The following is a 15924-nucleotide window of genomic DNA, read 5'->3' as shown; positions in this document are numbered from 1 at the left end:
CTGTGAGAAGTCTGCAGGCAAAGGGTGGACTTTTCCTACCTCTTCTCTCTGCAAGTTCTTTCTCACGCACAGCCCTAATCAAATCTGCAACCACAGGAAATGAGCAGTGGAAATACTCTCACGTCAGTACTCCTTCCCCACTCGGAGACACAGATAGGGACTTAGTGGTGTTATTCTCTGGGATATGAAGCTGCCTGTGTACTACGTTACGAAAAATTGGAGAAGCTGATTTTAGCTGACTACACATTCCCAGGTGGAGAACCACCCTCCCTCCCACCATGTGAAGCTATGCTCTTGCACTCCAGAAATACTCTGAAACACCTTGCTGCACGGGGAAACGGCAATTAGGAAGATGGTTTTCAGTAAATTGTACAGAGGACATGAAGACAAATTGGGCTTCAGTAATTTTTATTAATATTTGGAGTTAGTGACACCCTTTTAACCTAGAACATTTCAGTCAGAAAACAAAATGGAATATCAGGATTTTGTGTTTCCCCATTTGCAGAGTGACTCGACTCTGTAAGAGAAAAAGAAAGAGCAATTTCTTGTATTAGATACAGAGTTACTAAAACACAACTGAAATGAACCCTTGAAATCCCCTTTTTAAACTAACCAAAATGGGTTAATTACTTGTGTTTGAGGGAACATTTTGACCTCCCTAATAGGTTAGAGAAATTATTATATGTCTATATAGCGTATGCAAAGTCAGATGTTTGTCTTCAGCTGATTGTCAAAAGTGACACCCAGTCTTCCGATTTTCCATTTTATGTGACTCATTTCAAGAGATCTTCCTCAAATAATTTCCAAATTACATTATCTTTGAAATGGCATCCCTTCACCTAATATAGCTTACATCAAGTAAAAGGAAGTTTTCAAAGAATTATTTTCACCGAGAGAATGAGCTTCACGGCATTTTAAAATTTCAGTGTGAATAATTTTTTTCTTGTTGAGTCTTTGACACATTTTGCATCCCCAGTTTGAGCTATGGAGGTTGAAAGGTATGTATCCACAAGACCTAAAGTCTAATGATATCCCAGTATGAAATGTATCTTGACATTTAAGCATTTGGCAGTTCCCTGGAGAAAATACATGCAAATGGGGGAGCCAGAAGCAACTAAATCTGTTTTTCCATCTTCCAGCAGGAGCTACTATTCCCAAAACACTTCACAGCAAAGTTTGCACATTCAGGCTGTCATAGTTAATGCTGAATCATTTATTTTTGGCCTGGGTATATTAATTGTACCTGAAGACCAAATATAGCTTTGCATCTCATAGGAGAAGGCTGTCTTTATGATACCATTTCTGTTTTGTTTTAATCACAGGAAGAGTTAAAATAGAACTGCATTTTAGAAAAAAAAAAATTCATTTTCCGTGTTAGCACAATAGCTCTGAGATCACAGAAAGCTGTCTGATTGCTGTATTGATTTTTTCTTTCACTGTAGCTTTTCTCCCATAATGTTGTTTTAAGAACTTCACTCATCAGGTCTTAGAAAAGGAGAAGATAATCATTGCAGCAAAAATAACCTCTCTCTCTTTCTTTTCACAGAATGTGTTTATTTGGTCAGTTGCCATGAATTGTATTTTGGAGTCTCTGCAAAGTTCATATGTTGTTTGTGGGGGCAGTTATTTGTGTTCTCAGTGTTTATTATAACATATATGTAGAGAGAGAGATATATAAAATATACATGTGGCTGTAACTGTTCCCAGGGTAAGTCATCTGATCATTTGCACTAGGAGGGTGCCTTCAAGCAAAGATATGTGTTTCTCAAGGGTACTGACTGGAGTTTCAGTTTTACACCCTGAAAATTGTGTTTGGCTATTACTGGTGTGTAGGTGATGACAAGAAAAACACTCTCAGTTGTCACAAAGCTATTGAAGACCAAGAGGGCCAGGACTCTGCCGCCTGCAGACTCTGTGATGGGAGCTGGGAGACTGGCGCAGGGAGGGGGAGAGCAGGCAAGCCTGGCGGGGAGCCACAGTCCTTGCCCACAGCTTGTAGGCAAGGTCTGGCAGAGAGAAGCAGAAGACATCCTGGGCTTCTGAATGCCACATGCTTGGCCACCGAAATATTTCAGTACACAAGTCAAGTGGAGAACAGCCACACAGAGTTTACTCTCATATAAAAATCCTAAGATATTGGTGCAAAAAAAATTAACTATGGTATAAACTATGCCAGCAGAAAGGTTGTTTTGCTGGTATCTTCTGCATCATGGTCAGGAGCTCTGCTGGCATAGCTACATAGTAAGGTGATCTCTAGTGTAAAAAAGGCATTAGAGAGAGTGAGCCCTTCTCTCCCCTTACCCCTTCATTCCATGGATGCTGGATTTTTCCTTGCTAATCCTCTGGCTAATATTTCCACAGTACTGCAAGGGCTTTAGTAACACGGAAAACATAGAGTTACATCTCCCATACTTTGAAAAAAAAAAAACCAAAACAAAAAACCAAAACCCTCACAAACAATTTATTTTAGTAGATTCATTAATAATCCATAAAAGCTTTCACAGGTGTTTGACCAAATATGGGTTATCCTTTAACCAAAGACAAATTACTGACATAATTTCCTAATGCTTTTCACAGACTTATCCTTCAGGAACTATTGAAATTTACATTTGGAGTGTTGTGAATGACTACAGAATGTCTTAATTGCCCTGAAACAGCCTTTAAAGTTAATAAAAGACAGTCCCATAGTGTGGAATCCAAGAATTTCTCCTAGCATTTGTATTGTTCTATTCAAATTTTCTCCTCTTTGAACTCAGCTCCATTTAGGTAAAAAGTGAATTTGCACCGAGTCCCAGTTGGTGCACGAGGATCCCGTTGCCCTACCTATCCTCCAGAGCACTGCCAACTGGTAGCTGTGCTCTCCTAAAATGTCATCTCACTCTGAACATTATACATTTATTATTACGCCTACCTGCTGTGTTGATAGTGAAAAAGACATATATTTCTGAAGATTACTAATTTAGGTTTAGAGATTAGACAAATAGTTTGCCCTGCTTTGAGTTAGGAGGATGAACTAAATGCCAGTTTGAATATTTTTTCTGGGCATATTTTCTCGATTGTGCGTGGAGCAATTTATTTACGAGTATAGAAAAAAAATGGAACAATCAAATGGAATGAAAATTTAAATTAAAACACGTAATTTAAATAAACAGTAATGAATGCCAGAAGCAGATTCATTGTTAGTAGTTTCTCATTGCTGGTGCAGCAGTGACACAATTGAGCAAAGCTTTTAACCTGTCAAAAATAGAGTTACAGCATCAGACTATAATCTTGGTTCCATCAATATAGATCTAACTTTTCCCCCTCTACCTTTGTGATATAAAACCATTTTCAATTACAAGATTTTGTAGCATTTCTCAAGCAATACAACACATATATTACTTGCAATTTTGTCATATGCTTATTGCAGGGGAAAAGACACCATTGTGTTAATTGTGCATGTTGTATACAGGCAACTTACACAATCTCTACCCAGGGTATAAATCCTGAGTCTGCTTCTACTGAAGTCATGTTCAGGGTTTTGTATGTCTTTAGAGTAGAAGCCACACTGGACCACACAACAAAAATGAAGTGCTTCATGCGCTTCAGGGAGAAGAATTAAGGTTGTGTGACTCTTTCTTGATGTTCAAGTAAATATAACATTATCTTAATGGAGGGAGGTATATGGATTATATGAAAATTATATATATTTATGTATGTTGATAGATTTTATCATCATTTATTTACAGGCAAAATCTCTTAGGCATCACCAAACATCTCAATCTTTCCAGTCTCTAACATTCATCATTCTTTCATGGAGATAATCAATCTACACTCATCAGAATAATTCCCCAATGCATGAAATTAATAACAAGGCTTTGGCTGTCTATTAATATTGCACTAAAGATTATGAATTAAAGTGTTTTAATACTTTAATTTAATTACAGCAAAGCAGAGTAGCATGAATATGAGAGATTCTAACTTCTATGTTTTATTATGTCTGATTTACTTATTGAAATGGAAATAGAGTTAGATCTTTAGTAAATGGTAGGGCTGTGATGATACATGTGTATTCGCCACTGTGACTCAGTGACACATGTAAGTAGCCCAGAACCACTGTCTTACATCCCCAACAGATGTGTATCACACCAAGATGCTGCATTGCCAGTGCCTAAGTCTCGTCTGGTTTGACTGGGCTTTAAATCACCAATGCTTGTGACATGATCTTTCAGGATAATGAAGATAAAACAAATGTTTATTTAATTATGGGGGTTGGGGTAACTGTGAGAGTCACTGAAAATATAGATTCTGTCAAGATCTACATTTCTGCAGTAGGGCGAAACTAATGTCCCTTACTCAGGCTACATTATAGTTCATTTGAGCTATGAACTACAAAATTCAGCAGAGGAAGCTAAAACTGAACTTTACTCACTACGAGACAAGCACTACAACCATCAGCCTACAGAATCATCTTCAATCTCTTTCTGCCCAGCGAATAGTTGAACATAGCGTGGAACAGGCAATGTCAGGGACCTGCTACAGCACAGTTCCCCATCCTGGCAAAGAAGGGACTCCTCTGACCCCACACCAGGAGTTTGTCTTATGTCCTGACCTAAGGACAACTCTGTGTGAGCTAAGGACAGCTCCAGCACTGAGGGAAAAGGAGGATACAAGGCTGGTTGTCACTTAAGTCTTTGCCTTTACTAAAAATGCTGAAAACAAAATCAAAGCAATTTGTTTCAGATCAAATGAAACATTTCTTTTTTATTTAGGTTTTTGTATGTTTGTTCAGGTTTTAACACCCAAAACATTGCTTTCCATGTGCCAGTAACTCCGTAGAGGAAAGTGAGGGGCTTGGTGATCAAACACCCCAAGCCAATTAAAATGCTTTATTTCATTTGGACAACAAAACAAAAACAAAACCCCAGTGAATTATTCATGCAGCCCTGAACCACTTAACCCTTTCACAAATGGATGCCACATGGGACTGATGAATTATGCATATTGCTGTTTAATTTAGTGTTGTGGCACAGCTGTACTGTTTGTCTAACAGAAAATGGAATAGAGTTTGAGAACCACAGCTCTACAAATTAACACATGCGTATAAAGTTACAGAGTTTGTATGTTTCCACAGAACTGGAGCCTAAAACTTCCAAATTATCTCTTGCTGCTACTTGTGGTCAAGCAGATGTTTCACTGGTCTAGAGAAAGCAGAATTAAAATGTAATACCTACTACCAAAATACTGTTTTCACATGGCACTCAGTCCCCTCCTCTACCTATTCTAAATAACAACAAAATGTTAAGCCCTGCCAGAGTTTAATGTTTTCTATAGCACAGGCTGCAGATCAGTTCTGCTGTACTATTGTAGCTTCATTCCACCCTCTGCATCCTGTTTGAATTACCAATTTGGTTTCCTCAAATTGAATTAAAAGATGTCAGAGTAATGCCTGTCTCACCCCTACCTCTACCTCTCTCTATCTTTACCCTAAACATTATTTAAAGATCTGGAAATTCTCCAGATAAAATCAATCTTCCATTAAAACCCCAGCTTATAATGCTTTTTGAAGTGGTGCTTTTTCAACATGGAGATGGGTGTGGAGGAAAGGAAGTGCAGGAAAGGATGTGTAGGAAGGAGGTGTAGGAAAGTATATTGCTACCTACCAAGTATGGTATTTATCCCAGCAAATGTGGGAGTCCAGGAGGAGTTAGTTTTCTAGGGATAAGCCAGTCCCCTTAGGCACTCCAGTCAATAGAAAGAAACAGGCATCTCCAGGAAGAGATTCAGCTCATCTAAAAATAACTGCCTAACATGGCCGAGCTGATGAGCTCAGATTACTGATTATAGAGCATCCAGAAATTTCGATTCAGACACATGACTCTTGGAAGCGAAGTCAAATAAAATGAATTTGGTCTCTTCCCCCAGTGCTTATGCACACTAAATGGCAAGTACACTGACAGTGGGGAAAGCCCAACGAACCATGGGGGCTGATTGTGATTGATCAAAGTCTTGGAGCACCCGCTTGTGTCCCACTTTGTCTGAGGCTCACGTGCGTAGGTCTTTGTGTATTTCCCTGGGTAGACAACCTGTAGCTCCTAATGGGGGGTACCAAGACATGTCTCAGAGACATGATTCCTCTGAGGATCTCATCCTTATGGTAGGAGTATCTTATGTTGTAGTTTAATGTATTAACCTTATCCCCAGAACAGACAGCATAAAGGGATCATCCACACAACTGAGTGAAGTCATTAGTGATTGCAGAACCAGAAGATATTATCTAAGGTACATGTAAAGCTCTCTTTGACAATAGAGGGAACAGGCATCTAACTGGTTCCTGAGGCAAGACTATTTCAACAGTTTTCAATTTACATGAGCAAATGTAAATGTGTAGGGGGGGTTGTCACTTACTTTGAAATTTAAGATTGTTCTCAAAAACATATGTATGTATGCCCACTTCAGGAAGCAGTCTATAATCCCTTGGGTTTTTCTACTTCCTTAAGCAAATACAGTCTTAGCTGTTCTGAGTTATTAATATATCATTTGTTATTGCCAAAGGGTAAGGTGCCACAGAGCTTTCCTATATCTTCATCTTTTTCAAAAATATTTTATATATATAATCACAAACAGCAAAACCAAATATTTACTTCCTGTATAAAATAAACAGTAATTTCAGCAACATATTTTTTGAACTGGATTTTGCATTTACTGCCAAAAGACATCTATTGGTAATAACCTGTCTGTATGCTTAGTCCTAGGTAAGATCCGAAGTGCTGTTGGAAGCGCTCAGCTCCTCATGTCTCAGAAATTCCAGCAATTTTATTGGCTTTGTCAGCAAAATCTGGTAAGTCATCATGTCTGGTCATTCTTGAAGAGTTAGGGCTATTCATACAAAACATAACTTTAATTTTTAGAATTTAGTATTTTTACTTCAAAGGCCACAACAAAACCAAATGTAGCATACCCAAACAGCAGCATTCTGAAATGTCATTTTCATGTCTCACATTTCATCTTACTGCTCTTTTCTTTTTCTTTTTTTTAACTTAATCCTTAAGCATGGTGTTAGAACATTTTTTTGTCAAAGAAAACATGTAATTTCAGTAATTTCAGTCTACCTGCATTTTGTCTTTTCTTTTTTTGCTATCTTTATTAAAGAAAAAAAAGTGAGAAGGAAACAAATGCAAGATTTTTGAGACATAATATTATGGCTTATTTTTATAATACCCTAAAATAGTAACTATATTTCTGGTAAGAAAGGAGAAATTTTTCACATTACAGTAAGTGAAGAATAGTAAAATAGCAGAATAGCAGAGAATACATGATCCAGCTTTCTACCTACCTGAAAATAGGACTGATCTTGGAAATGGGAATATACATAATGTTCATAAAATTGGGTTTCATAATTTGCATTGCCAATTATATATAAGATGTCCTAGGGCTAAAGGAACAGATGCAGTATATCACTTGTGAGAGTTACTGCTATTGTTCAGGAAGTTCATTAGAGACTAATTCAATTCTAAATGTTATCTTCATTAATATGACAGCAGCGATCAGTGATATAAACGTTGTGGCAGGATGATACTAATCAATAGAAGAACGTAATTCTTCTAGCTATGGCTGGTGGTAGAGCACCTACTTTCTTCGGCTCACTTGAAAATCAAGTGTAACTTTCACCTTTTGTCTGCCCTTACACCTCATATATTAAAAGTGCTGAATTCTGCTGCGTGCATGACAGCAGACATGACCTATATGTCTGGTTAGATACATTTCTTTACTTGTTAGTATTTGCCACATAACTTTTTAAGGCAAAACATTCATTCTGCAGAGACCTACTTGCTACTTTCGATCCATAAAGTTAAACATCCAGAATTCCTGAAACTGCAATCAAATATTACTGAGAAAGTCATGCCAAAAATGTCCTATCTTCTGATAGAAAATGGTAAGATATATGGTCCTCATTAGGAAAGGATCCAATTATCTACTTCAAAGACTCTGTCAAAACAGGAATTTTAATAGCTGTTACAGAATGACAGAGGAAATATGCAAACTCAGGCAAGCAGGAGATGACCACATTTGTAATATCAAATATATCATGTGTGCTCCCCATCTAGTAATTTGTTTCATAGCGAAAGAAGGAAATCTTCATCAATGTCTAAAAGTTTCTCACTGCAAATTTCAAAGTGCCCTCCATTACCTGATTGATTAAGCTATGCAAACTAAGATTTGGAGAGCCTAACCTCCACTCCACTTCATTTATCTTCAAGTGGGTCCAGCACTTTTGCTCGAGAGCATTACTGTAATAACAAGGGCAGCTCCTGCTCAGCACAGCCGTCAGCTGTTTGGAAGTGCAAACAATTCATTACTGCAAAAGCAATATGAGCACAAGGAGAAATCTACAGCTTGCAGACAACATGACCAAAAAAATGGCAAGATTTTATCTCTTTCCTTCTTATTTGGGTAATAAACCTTTGAACTCCGTAACAGCAGCTTTATCCCACTCTGAAGGTTTAGGCTCTGAATATTCTTCAGCTTCATTAAATCAGCAGTGGGCGCTGCAGAAATCAGCAACTGCAGAACTGGACTTTTAGCTCATTCATGTTTTGAGGCTTTTCTTCCTATGCCTAACGACAGAGTTTGTTGTCAAATAGTCACTTAGTGTGTATCCACAGCAGGCTTTCCATATGCTTCTAAGGCAGCATCTCGGTGCCCCAAGGGAACGCTGCCAGATAGCAGCCAGTTAGTGCATTCCCCCACTTGAAAACATCTAGCGCTTACAGGGCTATCACACAGCAGTTTCTCTACCAGTGTTCAACAACAATAAGCATAAATGTAGGACAAAGAACAACAGCCTTTACTTCTGCCAATTCAAAATGCAGCAAGGGTTTAGGAAGAGGAATATACTTCCTCAAACTAAAATTTAACCAGGAAACTCACCCATCGCCTATGGACTTTTCTAAAGGGTCACAGGAACTTCAAGGGACACATTTGATTATGGTCTGGGTTAAGATCTCTTACTAAAGACTCTCACTTAGGGTAAATTCATAGAAATGCAAGCTTCAATGAAGTTTTTTTTAAGAATCTGGCTGGCTATCTCCTACAGTGTACTGTTCCCACTAACTGCTAGAAAAAAAAATCACTGATTAATAACTACTCCCTTCTGTATTATTCACATTATCTCTTGTAACACCCAGTTTTTTCTTTGAAGTGTCCTCCTCCATACCCTCTAGTTGACATAGATCCTGCTCAGCTCGTGAGATCATCACTTAATATGTCATGGTTGCAGGCAAAAACAGAGAGGCTCGAGCACTGGCTAGGTACTTTTTGCTTGCTTTAGGCTTCCTTCAGAAGAAGGGCTGCAAAGCTGAATTCCAAATAAGATACAAATAAATGAACAGCTTCTGAGAAGAAACAGGTTTAAGCCAATCTTTTCAAAACTTAGTTAGCTGTAATAGTAATCATTTGTGCCAGCATTTATCCACGGATCCATAAGCGATAACAGCAGGAGGCAGCCCTCTTGTGTCCAGTCAATGCACCGCACACTCCTCTGCAAGCAGCTGCGCTGGAGGCTGCAATCTTCTCAAACACGATGAGCAGTGGGGCGCACAAAGGTACAGAAGAGCAATTAGCCTGATTCAGAAGGCAATGGCATTTCAATGAGTGGCATCATTTTATGGTTATTTAGAGGAAACTGGGGAGAGGGACTGAGGAGACCAGGCTGGAGAGAACAGATTGCGATATAAGATACATTGCTGTGGGACTGTCCTGACAAATTTCACACAGGAAGTTGGTTCCTGAAGCCTGAGATATTGCCCTCTGTAGAGTAACTAATACCACTGACATAAATTTTAAATTGTTTTGGAGTAAATTGGGATCTACCCAATTAAGTTGTTTTCAATGAACACTAATGTGCAGTTGTATCATGTTTCCCCAAAGTCTGTTATAATCTACATGGCCAGTTCTGTTAAGTTCCTGAAGCTCCCTATGAAAAGGCAACTTCCTTCTAGTCAAGAAGACTTTGAGGTGGATAGGCTTTTAGGCTGGTTCTTGGCCGGGAGTCCCAAAGGGGTTTAGAAAGGAGTGACACTGCATGTTGTCATGCCCAGCTCCAGGCACTCAGGTCCCACAGTGGCATCTGCAAACCCAAGTCTGAGTAGCAATTCCTGGTGTAAGACCCCTAGAAATGTGCAATTCAAGGGAGGAATTCAATAGAAATGCTGACTTATCTCCCAGTTTTTAGGCAACTATGTGGGGTTGTGTTCAATACATAAAATGCCTTTGTCCACTAGATTTGTAAAAGATGGAGCACAGAGCCTTGCTTCAGCAATAACACCAGCGTTTCTAACATAGTAAACTAGTCATTACAGCTTTTGCCCAGGAAGGGGGAGATCCAGAGTCCCTTTGGTCTGGTTTCAACTCCCTCTCTCCAAGCTCCGTTGTGTAGACCATCTTAACCGCTTCCTCATGCCCTGGAAGGGAAGAGACATTTCTCCACCATCTTCACAGAGGTGTTTATTAATTAAACTCTATTTCATGGAAGTGGCAAGCCTGTCTTATTGAACTAGTACCAATGCTCATAGAACATTGGTTAAGAGTCTGTATACTACCTTTTTATGTAGTTTTTATCTAGCACAGACATCAGGTTGATAGTCAAATGAAGGGTCACCTTGCAAATAGTTGCCACTAATGTTTGCTCCATTAAGTGCTGTGCACATAGCACCACTTAATTGCAGTACTTGGGGCTGATTCGACTCCCTGGAGAACAAAATCCTAGCATCCCCATCAAAATTTTATACCTTACGCATACATTTGAAAACGCAAGACAATGTAAACATTTAATTCAGCATAAGCTGACTTCTTCGTGGTGTTGTTTTGTCTTCTAATCAGCTATCATGAATGTAATGTTTAACCAGAAAGACTTCAGGCTGGCTAGGGTATGAACCCCTTTCCCTTTAATAATCAGCAGGCAGAGGCTGTCAGCTTGTTCCTTTTTAGAAATGCAGGTCAGCACAGCATATGGTGCTAAGGAACTTCCCGTGCCGCACGGATTCAGGAAGGCTCCCGTATGACATCCAACTCATTCATGTTTGGATTGTGTAGGAGGCACAACTTTCCAGTCACAGCTCCCAGCTGTAAAGCACTTGTAGCCTTAGCACTGAGCAGCACTCTAGCAATGTCATCTGGCATGACACCTTTCCTGCCTCAAAGCATGTTGTTTAAAGCCTCCTGGTCTATCTGTATTCTCTCCTTTGTGTATGACAGGACCCGAGTGCCATGCCAAGACCAACTTCCCAGGACCTAGCAGGTTTCTGGGACTTATTGCAGCTCTCAATTGAAGACGTCAGCATGAAGTTTGATGAACTGCACCAGTTGAAACTCAATGAATGGAAAATAATAGAATCACCTGAAAGGAAGGTAAGTAGACCATGGACAACACGATTTACTCCCCATTTGCAGTCCTGCAGTCTCCTTGTGTTAAATACAATAGTAAAACACAACAGGTTTCTAACCCTAGAAAATATCTAATTGGCATGGCCCAATTTATACACGGAAACCTTCATCACGTGAGGATTTTTTTCTTTTTAACAATGTTGAGCTAGATTTTATAACAAATAAAATGAATTTTGCTAAGTTAGTCCACTCCATAACACTTTTGTTCAAATTATTTGGATTCACATTCTAAAGGCTAGAACTGAGATACGTTCTGATTAATTCAGACTGAAGACAATAGCCTGAGAATTCAATCAAGGTAAACTCAGCACTCTGCTACACGTGGGGCAGCTCAAACCTGAGCACTACAATGTTTAATCCTGCCTGCACGACACAACTGATACTAGAACAGGAGTGAGATAAAAGCATGTGGCAAAACATAGCGTATATACATACTAGAGCTCGGCCCATGAAAGTTTGGGGGACAAAGAGTACTTCTGGCAAAACGCCTGCACCTCTACCCTGCAACTCCACCGCCTGTGAGACACCCCAGCCACGATGCTTACAAACTAAATGTGGCAAATTGCCCACAAAAGCAATGTAATTCTGAAACTGCCTTTCCCCTTTCTAGAGCTCCATCCCTCACCTTGATTATCCCACTATCCTTGCTGATTATTGTATCAGTCAGATGAAGACAGCATTTGGTTTGAGTCAGTACTGTTGGCCTCAGGTGAATACTTGTTTGGTTTGAGAGGAATTAGGAGGCATTTTGACAACTCTTTCATTTCTTCATGCTCCTCTTGGATTTTAATTTTCAGCCAACTGGTTGGTGGATGGTGAGTTTGCAACTCTTGCTTACTAGTGGCAACTGGAAGTAAGAAATTATTATAGTGATAGCAACAGTGATGTTCCTAAGAGGGAAATAACTAAAAGTGGAAAAAAAAAAAAAAAAAGATGGGACAACAGGAATGGAGCCCTTATGTTCCTGGCTGAAAACAGGAAATAGAGAAAATAAAGACTGGAAGAGCTGGCTGTCATGGGGAATAGCATCTTAGGCTGCTGCACTGTTCCTGTTGAGTTGAGAATGTAGAACTATGTTCTTAAATAACCTTAGTTACTTAGTCTTGGCTAATGCATTTTGGTAGTAGACTCAGAATTAGTTTTAAAAAAAAGACCAAACAACGAAGAGTCTGTAAACCATAGGAGCATCAGTTCAATTTTTGTATTATTTGAATCCTGCTGTGCATCAAATTAACTGTGTTCTCCATAAGGAACAGCCCACACTCTGGACTATTACTATTACTTTAAGAGTGATATAGCAGAAAGATTGATCATAATAACCATGCTATACGTATGAAGTTGTGGAATCTCCGTCTTTGGGGCTATTCAGTTCAGTATTAACTATGATGTTGAAAAATCTGCTTCAAAGTTGCATCTAATTTCAAGTGGGCTTTGCATGGAGGTTGTATCAGATCACCTCCAGAGGTCCCTTCCAACCTAAACTATTGTATGATTCTGTGATTCTAAAATATCTTCTTCAGGCCCTTATATGATATTTCACAGTCTCTAAATGGAGCAAAATATCAATTTCATACTTCAAAACAATTCTTGATTTAAAACTTGCAGAGCAATTTACAACTACTTTGGTACCAAAATCTACTGACTCTCACTTTATAATTTGATAATTCTTCAATATAATTTTCTTTAAAATGGTCCAGGCTGGCAAGCAGAACAATTAGCCCTATGTTCTCTCTCTGGTTGGTGCTTGCATGTTTGTTTCCATTTAGCAATTCATAGAGGAGTCTAAACTAATAGACATGTATACACAGCTGCTATCTCATATCCAGCTGAGGCTAAACTCACTATGATTAATTTAATTAAAAATCCTGTCCTGCTAATCTTAGACAGTCTTTTCACTTGATCAGACCACACAGATGCGCTGAATTCTTATTGGAGAGCCAGTGTGTGTTTCTGTCTATAATGAATGTAACGATGTGTCAGCTAAAATTAAACAAATTCATATGAAAGCGAGGTACGCAGATTGCATGTGCAGGATACCTGCAAAGACAGTAGAAGGACGTGTAATCTTTTTTAAGTCACAGGACTGCAGAATTTTTAATGGTTGCTGAAACAACAGGGTATTGTCAGTGCCCCTAGTGTGGATAGCTATTCATGTAATCCATTAGTCAGCTGATTGGAGAGCACAAATTGAGCATGCTTGATGTATGTAACCAGTATTTTGCATTTCATGTCTTCGATTTGCATGCTCTGCTGACGGTACCTTCCGCACGCAGTTCACCCTCAGTTTTAATGCCCTATTGCAGGAAGAAAGAAAGGTTCCTCCTCCTGTACCAAAGAAGCCCCCAAAAGGAAAATTCCCTATCACGAGAGAAAAATCTCTGGACCTACCTGACAGACAGCGACAAGAAGCTAGAAGACGGCTAATGGCTGCTAAGAGAGCAGCCTCTTTCCGGCAGAATTCAGCCACAGAGCGTGCAGACAGCATCGAGATATATATCCCAGAGGCTCAAACCCGGCTTTAAAGACAGAATGCTGCAGAGTTCCTTTTTTAAACAAAATGCTTGTACAGTTTGTCACTTACCTGGTAATTTTTGTCTCATTCTCTCCACTAAATATGCCCTTGCTGTTGTGTTCTTTGTGCCATAAGCACAGTGGAATGCTTTTGATTTCCTCAGAATTTGCTGAGCTCACCGCAAGAACGACTTCTTTTTGTATTTATTGTCTGACTTACAATCAGCTACAATGGATAGGGCTTGTCGAGACCTGACTTATCCAATATATTCTCAGAGGACAACAAGAAACACCTCTTGAGATGGAACCCAGCTTACTTTTTTGTTATTTATATTTTTATAAAATGTGTGATAATTAGGGATAAGAATAACAAACTATAAATGGGTGCATCTCACCATTCACTAGAGGCATTAGCTAATCCAAGTAGAAGGTGCTACAAATGTAAAGAGCAGGAAAGAAAGAACCCATTTATCTCTCTGACCTCCAGTTTCTTTTCCTAGAACCCAGCTAACATATTTACCCATGTGCTCTGCCACTCTTCTCATCTTTGTTACTGCAAAATAACATTAGGCCTCTCATGTCATGTCAAGTTTCTGGAGATGAACAGGGATATCCAGCCACTAAAACTCCAAAGTTCATCAGAAACCAAGAAGCATGCAAGTCTGGTGGTGGTGGGAATGCCCACTGAGAAACGTTTGCTGTTAGCAGTATAACGACACTCTGAAACCTAAGCAAAATTATAATGCAAGAGGACTTGAGTGATGGGTGAAAGGAAAACGGAAGCCTTAAAAAGTTAGATCTTCTGTAGCAAGATGTGTAAAGAAAAAGTTATACTCGCTCCTTTGGAACACTCATTGCATTTTTAACAGTTCTTTTACGTGTTAACATTTATTTTCTAAACCTTCTCTCTTTCATTTCAAGAGCTGTGCTACATGTAATATTTCAAACTCTCAAAATGTTATATCAATTGAGTTTCCAGGGTATCCTTGAGAAAAAAAAAATCTTGCTTGTTTAAAATGCCAGTTGTGATGTTGTAAACAGTTTAAGAAATATGAATGTGAGTGGTAAGTATATCTAAGTTTAAATGGTTATGTTAAGGTAAAGGTGAACTGTGGTTTACAGTTGTATTTTTTTTAGAACTATTTTTCTATGCAGTATCATTTATGGCAAGAATAAGCTTCTTGCTTGCTTCAGACATAAAAAAACCCATGACTCGAGATAAGTGATTTCCAGCCATGGAATGTAAGGAAAATAATATATTTTCAAGCCTCACATTGTCCGAAGAGAGTTGGTAACTACCACAGTCAAGAGGCTTTAATTTAAAACAAATTACGACAGAATTATTCCACTTCACCTACCTTCCAGAGCCAACCGAGCAACCCAGCACTTAGAAGTCTTCAGGTGAAGACGCAATAAGATGAGTAACCCTCAGCCCCTGATTCCAAGGTTTGAATCCTACTGAACACTACTTTAGGTCAAAACAGTCTGAACCCAGTGAGACAGACAGCCCCAACTACCACATCCCCTGTTTACCTGCTTTAACAAATGCAATGTATTTAGCCATAGGCAGAACAGTTATTTAATTATACTCGAGCACTTTGGTTCTTCACCTGATGAGCACTTTAAATATGAATCCCACGCACCCTGCAGCCTGACGGATGACTGAAAACATGAAGTATCGTAGGTTATGCAGATCTGACATTGCTTCAAATCTGTTTTCTTTTGGGTTTTTTTGTTTTTCTTTTTCCTTCTCTTTTTCCTACGGTGTGTAGTATTAAGCATGAGTTCTGTCTTTGGAGCACAGCTGATAAAGCATGTTTAGCTTCAAGATATGAATCTTTAGAGATGAAGTTTTGAGAAGTTTCTGTGAGGAGAAAACCCTGTAAATTGAGCCTGATATCTGGTATATACTTTACCAAATAGCCTTAAACTATATTTGGAAGCAAAAACCAAGACGAATGTATACCCTTCAAAAATGCAGGGGAAAAA

The 15924-nt window shown here is 38.9% G+C and overlaps 1 protein-coding gene across 1 annotated transcript in view; it reads left to right on the top strand.

The window, feature by feature from the left end:
• Positions 1–13946, top strand: part of DLGAP2 (discs, large (Drosophila) homolog-associated protein 2) — a 109909-nt gene extending 95963 nt beyond the window's left edge. Inside the window, exons 9-11 of the mRNA XM_009333207.1 lie at positions 6729–6820; positions 11236–11388; positions 13728–13946. Coding sequence (XP_009331482.1) covers positions 6729–6820; positions 11236–11388; positions 13728–13946 — 464 coding nt within the window. The remainder of the gene's footprint in view (positions 1–6728; positions 6821–11235; positions 11389–13727) is intronic.
• The last annotated feature ends 1978 nt before the right edge of the window (positions 13947–15924 follow it).

This window comes from Pygoscelis adeliae, unplaced genomic scaffold (genome assembly GCF_000699105.1).
Source record: "Pygoscelis adeliae isolate BGI_AS28 unplaced genomic scaffold, ASM69910v1 Scaffold57, whole genome shotgun sequence".
Taxonomy (NCBI): domain Eukaryota; kingdom Metazoa; phylum Chordata; class Aves; order Sphenisciformes; family Spheniscidae; genus Pygoscelis; species Pygoscelis adeliae.
The sequence above is the reverse complement of the archived record's forward strand: the minus strand, read 5'-3'. Positions and strand labels throughout refer to the sequence as shown.